The sequence below is a fragment of the Brachyhypopomus gauderio genome, chromosome 9 (assembly GCF_052324685.1).
Source record: "Brachyhypopomus gauderio isolate BG-103 chromosome 9, BGAUD_0.2, whole genome shotgun sequence".
NCBI lineage: Eukaryota > Metazoa > Chordata > Actinopteri > Gymnotiformes > Hypopomidae > Brachyhypopomus > Brachyhypopomus gauderio.
The window spans coordinates 9,642,757-9,653,048 of NC_135219.1; the positions used below are offsets into that span (position 1 = coordinate 9,642,757).

General features: G+C 41.3%; 1 protein-coding gene across 1 annotated transcript; it reads right to left on the reverse strand.

Moving 5' to 3' along the window:
* Positions 1–2,659: 2,659 nt before the first annotated feature.
* On the reverse strand, positions 2,660–7,820 carry tdh (L-threonine dehydrogenase). The gene is made up of 9 exons (XM_077016939.1): positions 7,687–7,820; positions 6,004–6,226; positions 5,769–5,811; positions 5,575–5,645; positions 4,826–4,975; positions 4,397–4,569; positions 4,214–4,304; positions 3,746–4,015; positions 2,660–3,635 (listed from the first exon to the last, which is right to left on the reverse strand). Exons 2-9 carry the CDS (start codon positions 6,191–6,193, stop codon positions 3,496–3,498), a joined length of 1,128 nt encoding a protein of 375 aa, XP_076873054.1. The 5' UTR covers positions 6,194–6,226; positions 7,687–7,820; the 3' UTR covers positions 2,660–3,495.
* Between the last annotated feature and the right edge of the window lie 2,472 nt (positions 7,821–10,292).

Sequence of the window (10,292 nt, forward strand, 5' to 3'; positions counted from 1 at the left end):
AGGTGCAAACATCTTTGTTACATTCGCACAATGGAACAAGTAAACTTCATCACAAACCGTGATTGACTGAATAGGTGTTTGAAAAGTATATTATTCTGTTGTCTAAGTGGTTGTCTTACATTGGTCTAAATGTTCCAAGACATTTTCTTAGCAATTGTCTTATATCAATGCCTCTTGCTCAATATTTCCTTTTAATTATTTTGGCACTCTGTATATTTCCATATTTTATTAGATGAGCCTCCTGTGACAATATGTACTTGAAAATCCTGTTCAAATGGAGCCACCATTCATTTATTCTTCTCAAAACACATGCGTGCATCTATTCTAATCAAAAGCATCAACTTTATATGGGCTGAGGAGACTTAGTGTTCCCATAGCAACTAGTCGCCATGTGAACAACAACTGCAGGTGTTTTGGCATTTCCCTCTAAGGGACATCACCAAGCTTGTTACTGCAGCCGTTCACCCATTGCTGTCTCACATGCTCTGATATCTGACACTCAGTACCCAGTGCATCACAGACTGTCATGTCAAAGAGATATGCATTCCAAGCCTCTACGATTGGTTTAAGCATAGAGGTGTGTGCACACAAGACCTTGCAGAATGTCACTTGCTTAACCAGGAAGCAGAAGGGAAAATGATATCCTGGCACTTTCTCTGAATCATCTACGCCTCTGGCTGTAACTCAGAACACCATCTACCACATACCTACTTTATGAGACTATTTTGACCCTGCAAGTCATTTCTAGGAAACTCAGTAGACTTGCTCAAATTAGGAGACAGGGAATAAGATCTATAAGCAATCTGTACGTGGATAACGTACAGCAGGAATTCTAGGTGGGTGGATTTGTAAATCCATGCTATGTAGCTTCTTCCTTTGCCATGTTTGTATTACACAATATAGCCTACAGAAAGCTATATGAACAATAGCTTTCATACCTTTCGTTCAAAGCCGATGCTGTGTCTCGTGTGGATAAACTCGATTGTTTGGTTTTCCGCCATGCATGTTGTAGGACTTTGTTTTGTTTCCTTTGTTATCATGTTCTGAAAATGTTCTAAAACATAATTTTCTTATTAAAAGGAACGGTTTTTAATATGTAGGAAGAAAACTATCTCACAAATAGTCTCAAAATAAATTTTGGTATTAGCCAGCAAGTGACCCTTGGCCGGTGTGAGGCGCTACCTGCTACCGGCCCAGTCTCTCCAAGGTCAAGCGCGGGTGTGCGAGCAGTGCAGAAAGGAACATGCCCGACATGTCACACGTTGGGAGCCGCCTGCTGTGGTTTATGGCTCCTCTCAAAAGCACGTGCATTGTTTTCCATTGACTGAGCCTCCAATCACCTTGCGTCACAGTTCCCACCGGGGCTCGAGGAGGGAGACGTATCTCACAATGCCACGCAAACTACAGCGCGTACAGCAGAGCGCCATCGCCACCCGCGGTATCTGACGCGTGTGCACTGCACTGTACTGTAAATAAAGATATAAAGGATGTAGGAATACACACTCCATTTGGAAATGTTACACTCGTGTTTAACATAGTCAGCATTACTAAGAATTAAGGTTGTATGTGCCAAGGACCATTTGTGACTTTCACAAGAGCTTCCTCTTCCCCTAAGCCTTGCAAATGAGGAGGGTCAGTTGTAGGCCTACTTACCATGTCTACATACTGTACAAATCTGTTACATGTGATCTCATATAAAGATTCCAGAGATAAAAACTATAACAATATTACAGTTTGGTAAACAATATGTACAGTCTTAATCCACGTTGTCATATTGACTAGCCTGCTGTAAACTCATCAGATTCATTTGTTGAATCACATGCTCAGTGCAAACAAAAAACGTTACATAAACAAAGGCTGTTCTGGGAAATCAGTCTGATGAAAGTGCTGTTTTCTTTGACCACTGACAGCCCAACACCTCTTCAGTAAACTAGCGTGCATGGCTACTACTGCTCACATTTAGCAATGCTGAAAACAAACATGGCTGTATGTGCTTACCAAGCGTATGCTCATGTGTTAACATGGGGTCCAGTTTCACTTGGATGGGATAATTTGACAGTAAAAGTTGCCCCAAAGTGGAATCTGTCTGATTTATCTGTCTGGCATTACACATCCCACAATTTTGACACAGTGCCAACCTCCTTCCGTACCAAGCAGGCGCATGCTGAATTCTTGCTCAACAGTCAAATAATATAAAACATGACATGAGACCAGCACTGTCTGAGTCTTAATTCAACTCATTCAACATAATTGTTCAAAACAGACAGTTTTTTGGTGGATGTGAACAAATTTTGCTTCTGTGGATGTAGGCCTGTTGTAACCTATCCTCATTGCATTACACTGAGTCACATTTAGCTTAGCAATTTATGACATACTTATATAACCACCGCAGGAACCTTATCTGGGGCCCTATATTAATCTTAGCTCACATGATTAAAAAGGGGCAAATCTTCAAGAGTGTTTACATTATATATTCCACTTTTGTGTGAAAAACTGCAGTGTAAATGAGATTATGAAACACTTCAGAGTCTTTGTCACTGAGCAACAAAGAAATGACATTAATGTAATAAGAGGCGTTCACAGAGACGTTTCTAACTTTAGCTAATTTACATGTAATGTAGCTCACTTCAGGCATGAGGAAACAATTGGACATGTAGCCTACCTGAAGAAAAGGCTTTAATCATTCATGATTAGTCAAACGTACTGATGTCCAAAGAAACTGCACTTTTTCAAGAGGTTTTTCAAGGTTAACAAGTTAAGGAAAACAAATAACGTGTAATACAGAAAACAAGCCATTAATGACAATTTTACTACTTAACTGAGATTATGGTGCAATAAGCCAAAGGAAAGTCCATATAATTTACATGTTAGCAAGTTGAGATGCACAAGAAAAAACCTTCTACAGTTCCAGACCCACCATCTTAGCCCACACAACACAAACAGATCATTTCCATTAATAAGGGGAAATAAATTCCTCAAGCTCCTTAGCTTCTCCAACACTATAATGTTGGAAGCCAGTTATAGTCACACCTTTCAGGAAAACCTATAACGTATATATAATAATAATTTAAAAAACCTAAAATAAACTGCATAAAAAATACAATAAAATACAAATGCAGCGAGGGAACCAAATGTATTGGGCAGTTAAGAATCAGCAGCTCCCATTCATTTGAACAATATATACAGTGGGGTTTCTTCTGTCCAAAAATAATCTAAATAATCCATGTAAGAAACAGCAAATACAGAAAGCCCCAAGCAGGTCCACAGCCATCTGCTGAGGGATCCATGGCTGTAGATCACTGATTCTGCAGACCACCCAAAGCAAAGCAGCTCTCCCTTCTCAAAGATGATGGAGGATTAGACTCCCTGCTTTCACACCCCTTCTCCAGCTGGAGTGCGTTGGTCAGGAGACAGGGAGCAGAACAGGGATCTCCTCTCTCCAAAGCAACATTAGTCTTAACAATATGTACAAAGTCTTGGTGGCCTGGACGGGACTCAGGTTGCTTGGGCAATCTGGGACTCTGAACCGATGAAGTTGAGCATCGTCTGAACCAACTCTGGCAAGTCGTACTCATGTTTCCAGCCCCAGTCAATGCGGGCATTGGTGTCATCAAAGTTCATTGGCCAGCTGTCAGCTAGAGACACCAAAGAAAGATTAAAGCATGACACCTATGTACAACAGCACTGGTTGTTTAACAAGTTAGAAGCATGTTGGCCAGCTTGGTTTGCCTGTTTGGTTTCTTACCTATGCTCTGGCGCACACCGTCGATTTCGTACATGACCTGCAGATCAGGGAGCTGTTTCTGCACCTCCTGAGCAAGTTCTTCTGGAGTGAAGCTCATAGCATTGATGTTGTAAGTACGCATGGTCAGTGTCTCGGCCGGAGCCTCCATCACTTCGAGCGTAGCCCGCAAGCAGTCGTCAATGTACATCATGGGTAGCCGTGTGTCTTGCTTGAGGTTACACTCAAACTTTCCCGTCTTGAGGGCGTCATGGAATATCTGCACAGCATAATCTAGACAGTGAAGACACACAGGGACTTATTAATTCTTCATTATTTTTTAGGCTTTTCAACAGAGTTTGGAAAACAAAGTTGTTGCAAGGAATTCCATCTGGTTGGGGAGTAGCCCTTAATGTCTAATGAGCATTACAGCTGCTGAAGTGTCCTGACCATGGACTCAATACCTGCTGAGCATGGCTAGGGGTCTGGTACCTGTGGTTCCTCCTCCAGGCTGGGAGTCTGGGGAGATGATCCCAGGGTAGCGGAGGCAGCGGAAGTCAAGGCCATAGCGGTGATGGTAATACTGTGGAGAGGGAGAGCAGCAGAAGGTTGACACTCACTCACATCCAGAGCTGACGTGCTGTGGTGCACGGGACAGAAGATCACATGACATACCTCCCCCATTAGCTCGGCATGGACCTTGGAGACACCGTAGATGGTGCGAGGTCGCTGCACGCAGAGGTCAGGGGTTGGGTTACGGGGAGACGTGGGGCCAAAGGCACCGATGGTGCTGGGGACAAACAGACGAAGGCCGTGCTCTGCAGCGATGTCCAGGATGTTATGGAGACCTGAGAGTGAAAAACAGGCAGAAGACATTAAAAAAATCATATTGTTCATGCTTAACTGCACCTACCAATATGGCATTTAATCCTCAGTAGAAACTATTTCGATCTTGTAAATACTAATATCTAAAAATAAGTAAACAATCAAGGGAAGCTACATTAAACTAGTGCGGTTATTTTATCGAGTATACAGAACATTAAGCACAAGGGATCAGAGACTCGCTGGGCATTCGGTCAAGTAAAAACCATAATGCAAACCTACCAGTGATGTTAACTGATCGAGCCAGGGCCACGTTGGCTTCTCCCACAGCGCTGAGAAGAGCACTGTAATGCACCAGCCACGTGATCCGGTTGTTAACTACAATCTCTCGCAGGTTCTTGTAGTCCAGAATGTCAGAGTAGATAAAAGGACCTGTATGTACAATAAGACAAGAACACTGAGTGCACTTTTGAAACCAGTCAGGCAGGTGACCCTTACTGTACTGCTGCTGCTCATCCTGTAGCTTTAAACCCCCCATTCAGTTCATCAGGGTCACTCAGTTCTCATGGTTTACATATTTCCACCATTCACCAGGAGCAACTCAAAAGACCATTTCTGCTATACTCATGTAAATATTTTGTACTAAATATTACACACTATAAGTACAACATACTACATGAATTCATGAAAACCATGAATTTTACAAACCTGTTGCACTCCCTGAAGCATAATTAAGATTTGTATTTAAATAATGACAAATATGGAGACTTGAATATCATGAAATGTACATTTCTGTTTTGTACCAAAAAATGTGTATATAACATATTTGTGTATGCAAAGATTGTGTACAAGTGTGATTTCAGAACTGAAAAAATGCAAATAAGGAAAAACCTGATAAAAAGATGTCTACAGTTATACAATGATGCAGTTATGTTTGTACTAGCAACTGCAGAAAGGCAAAGCAAGACTATGAATGAACCTGAATCAGGTCTAAAGGTACACGGCAGAAACCCACCGGAGCAGACACTCACCACTGAAAAAGACATGGCTGGGAGGTTTCCTGATATCGGATAGGATCACATTGTTTTTTCCAAACCGCTTCCTGTGAATGTCAGACAGGACATTAATAACTCCAGACAGTCCAGTACTCAGGAAGATGTGTTGGCTACTAGCGAGAGGCATCATACTCCCACAGCTGTGGTGACAGCAATCGTGACAGCCTTACCTCAACAGCTTTGCAAGCCCCACTCCTAGCTGCCCAAGGCCACCTGCAGATGGTTCAATAAGCAGACCAAGGACAAAATGAGGCAGAGGGAAACAAGAATCGGTCGTACTAATTGAGTAAAGGACAGACCATACTGACATAAAAGCAAAGGTTTCTTTGTGTCATCGGGACAGTAAACAATTTCTGGAAGTGGTGGAAATTGAGCAACAGTGGATGTAACAGATGACCGTCATACCTGTGATAAGGACTTTGGGGTGATCCGTTTCAGAAAAGGACACGGAGTGAAAGCTGGCGTCAGAGCCAGGGGGCACTTGGCGGGGGGAGAAGCTAATAGTTCGCAGAGTCACTGCCAAAGGCCGGCAGCCACAGCCAGGCGTCTGAAGTGCCTGCTTGGCCACCTTACTTAGAGCTCGCACCACTGGCATCCTCAGTTACCCAGAGCTGCAAAGCTAGCGACACTGGAAAGAAGAACATTTTAATGAGAAATCAACGCACGGCTCTGAGTGATAAACCACATTGCACCATTAGGAAACACTTATAGTCAATTTAGAATTGCAAAATATTTTTGAAATATTCTCAAGACAATCCGGTATTTAAATTAACACAAGACAGTAATATAGTAGTAACAATTACGTTATGTACAGAGGTGTCGATTCCAGGTTCAGAAAGTAAAAGTCCTCACCAGGATTTTGCTCAGGCTTCCTGGATTGTGTTGATTCCACTAATTTTACCTGGATTGCACTAATTAGAAAATCTAGCAAGCTTGAGCAAAATCCTGGTGATGACTTTTACTTTCTGAACCTGGAATTGACACCTCTGGTTATGTAGGATAGAAGGTTTCGAAACGGAAAAATTCCAACGTATTGATGACTCGATTCAAGTTAAATGACAGTCATGAATAACATCTACTTCAGTTCAAATACTAGAAAGAATGTTTATAGTAATGTTTCCAGTAAGACGTTCACCATACACCTCACAAACCGAATAGTCTACGGGAAAAATGTATAACTAATTAGTCTTCGTGATCTTTGACTATATATACACTAGATATTTGACTATATAAAACTCAAATATCTCAAAAGTTACTTATTTCGTACGCTGACGTACTGCCTTGCCTTCGAAAGCAGCCAATCAACAGGGAGTATGAGAAGATAAGGCGACGAAAGCAGGGCCAAATTAGAAGTGGGTGTCTGTTTGGTTGGCGTGGTGAGGACGCTATTAAAGTGCCAAATGGGGTTACTGTAGTTTAAACACGTGCATTAGGTGTTCAAACGAATAAAACATCTCACAATTGCTATGGCAGAATGTCTTCATGGGGAAAGATGGTTTAGGAAACTACAGCCCACGAGGACCGAATCATTTTAATACGCTTGAATAATGAAATAAACCTTCAAATACCTTAATATAGTCTAACAGCAAATAATACCAGCCAAGGTGATCGCGCAGCGAAATGGGTTTAAGAACATAAAAACTAAGCATATCGTCCACGTCGTTTTGGTCAACATGATTGTATATATTCCTGGGGAGTGATGACGCACAACATGGTTTTTTTAACCCTCCTCTTGCAGGCGCGCCCACCGCGCGGACACAGCTACAGTATACTGTATATTTAAAAAACGAATCTCGCAGCGCGTTTGGAAGCGTTCAGACAAAAAAAAAAAACGTTTGCTGTGAAATTATTTTTCCCCCAAATCACAAAACCAATATCGCAAAACAATATGCAATCATGATATTTGCAACGCATGCTTTAGGCTAATGTAAATACCTATTGTTTACAGCAAGTGTGGGGCTAAGATACGATACCACCACACTGTGGTGTGCATATTTCTCTATCTATGCGGATATCAAAGATGCTCAAGCCATATATATCCAAAGGATGATAAAACAATATAACAATAAATCTCAATATTTTTCTCACCAGTAAATTGCTTTATCCTTGCCGTTATTTTACAACCCTGCTCGACTTTCTCCCTGAGCCGATGTCTTTCCACAATTGCATCAGCTTCCATCGGAGGTTATATATGCGAGGCCAGCTGGTTTCAAGAGAAGCCGGCTTTCGCTCTGATTGGTCGGAGGTCGGAGGTGCGGTCTAGTGCCTCGCGCGCTCCTGCTTGACGTCACTGACATTTAAGCGTGACTGTGTAGCGCCTCGCCAGAAACATGGTCCCACATGTTCAAAATCTTTCTCAACAGTCTCAGTCGGTCCATAGCGCAATTAATCACGCCACTAGACAGGTTTTTTAATGAATAGGTGGTTTGTGAAGAGAAGGTAAGTTTAGTCTTTTTTTTTTTAGATAGTATGTTTAATACCCAAGGTAATTCAAAATATAAAGGACAATTTACTTGAATATTCATTTAAGTAAAAAATATATATACAAAAATTAAACTAATTAAATATGCAAAAAAAACTATATGACAAAATCAATTAAAAAGACAATAAAGGCTGAAAAAACTCGACACCAACAATGCAAATCCCAAAATGCATAGTGCAATACATGCATTACATAATATATTAACTCAATTAAAATAATATTTTATATATATTTTTTGACATGACAACTAGTAAGAGGGGAATCTCACTTTTGTTAATGTAGCATTGACATGAATAGACATTCCTGTTCACCTCTTAACAGAGGCAATGCTTTGTTGAGACCTGTGAATGAGGCTTTAGGACTTCAGAGCAGGACAGACGGGACTTCAGAGCAGGACAGCTCATGAACATGGACAGCTCATGAATGATACAGAGCATTCATTAGGAAACACCCTCCATGTGTCAACAGAACTGTAAACCAAAACTACACTAAACCCCCCTATATAAACAAACTGGTTAGGCTCGCTCACCTCTAGACACACACACACACACACACACACACACACACACACACACGAGACGTGAAGGGTTTCTATTGATCACTTTCTTGAGGCAAACATGGCTCATATTACCTACTATGGTATGTAGCGAAAGTATGTAACTCAAAAGTCAGTTTCCACTAAAGGAAAGGGTTAAAATTTAACCTTATAACGAAGATTCTACAGTACTGCAGTGTACATAGCCCTACATTTTATGCGCACTTTATTCATTTCTGTATCTAGAGAGTCACCAACTACTGGAACCAAATTCCTTATGTGTGCCAACATACTTGGTGAAATAAACCTGATTCTGATTCTTAGAAATAATATCATCTGATTTGAGAAACCATGTGAGCAAATACTGTCTAAATGAGAACAACCTTCAGATAACTCAGCTGCAGTTAAAAAGTACATGTCTGAGTTGTCCAACGCCCTGATTAGATAAAGGCCTGCCAGTGACATTGGCAGTGGGAGACGCAGGGTAGCAGAGGGTGGGAAACGTGAGCACACACACTGGCCAAATGGCTCCTCACACTTCTCAAGCCCCTCCCCCTCCTCAGGCCCCTCCAAAAACTCAACACTTCTGCTTCACAGACCATGAGGCTGAAACATAACACCAAAACTACACTAATGTTTAGGCAGTGAGCTCCTTGCCCACAATAAGGATTCGGTATCAAAGTAATGATTTGGCAATAGCTGCACATGGAATTTAAAATCATGTTAAAATAGAGATCTGTGTGTCATCAGTAATATTGGTTAAACACATTATCCTATTCCTTTCACAAGGAAAATGCTATACAATGTAAATTGCTGAAAAATATTGCAAGCGTAGACAGTTGAATCTATATAATAAGTTCTTTTATTGAGGTTTTGTTGAATTAACACATATGCAAACACAGCATGTGCATGAAGTCATGTTGAATGCCCATAGAACATACATCATTTAAAACAATCTGTTTAATATGCATTATGTGTTGTAGTCAAACACCGCCATTAAACTCAGAGCAGACGGCGCGTAATCACACATATGTGCCAGGAAAAGGCCTGCCTCCACTATACAAAGAATGTTCTGAGTAAACAAAGTATAGGAAAGACATAACAAGGTGCTATTTTTTTTATCAATCCCTGGAGGCATACGGCAACATGACAGCAAAAAAGAAAAACTCAAAAGAAGAAAAGGAATTCACTGAGCTACAAACCTACATGTGTATATGTGTGCATACTCTCATGTATGTGAAACACATGGACCCTATTGCTGAGCCTCTTACCAAGTCCTGAATGACAGGATTAACAGGAGTAAATTAACAACCATATGCAGCCAAAGCATGTACCAAGGAAGTTAGAACAATTCTCTTCAGATACCAAACTGATTTTAACCACAGCATGTTAAAGCCAAAGCCACAAGTTTTCACAAAGTTTCCCTTTCAGAAGGCTTGAAATTAACATGCCACATCATTTCAGGACCGACATACAACAAAGGCACGGCCACAATTTCAAAAGACAGTCAAATGTTTTAGGGCAAACATGTACAGCTACTGTCCCCCTGTCTCTGACTAAGTGAAAATATTGGACGGTTTGGTGAAGGCACCCACGTCACCCGCAGAGGCCAGACTTCCCACAGGTTCAGCCTCTTGTTTGTTTTGTCGCAGTGTTTAGTATGAAACGTGCTGCAAA

What these genes read in the sequence shown, in the direction of transcription:
- tdh (XM_077016939.1), bottom strand. Translation starts at nt 6,193, where the DNA reads ATGCCAGTGGTGCGAGCTCTAAGTAAGGTGGCCAAGCAGGCACTTCAG. An exon ending in GGGCTTGCAAAGCTGTTGAG is followed by an intron (nt 5,646 to 5,768) that starts GTAAGGCTGTCA and finishes TGACATTCACAG; the next exon opens with GAAGCGGTTTGGAAAAAACA. An exon ending in GCCTGGAGGAGGAACCACAG is followed by an intron (nt 4,016 to 4,213) that starts GTACCAGACCCC and finishes TTCACTGTCTAG; the next exon opens with ATTATGCTGTGCAGATATTC.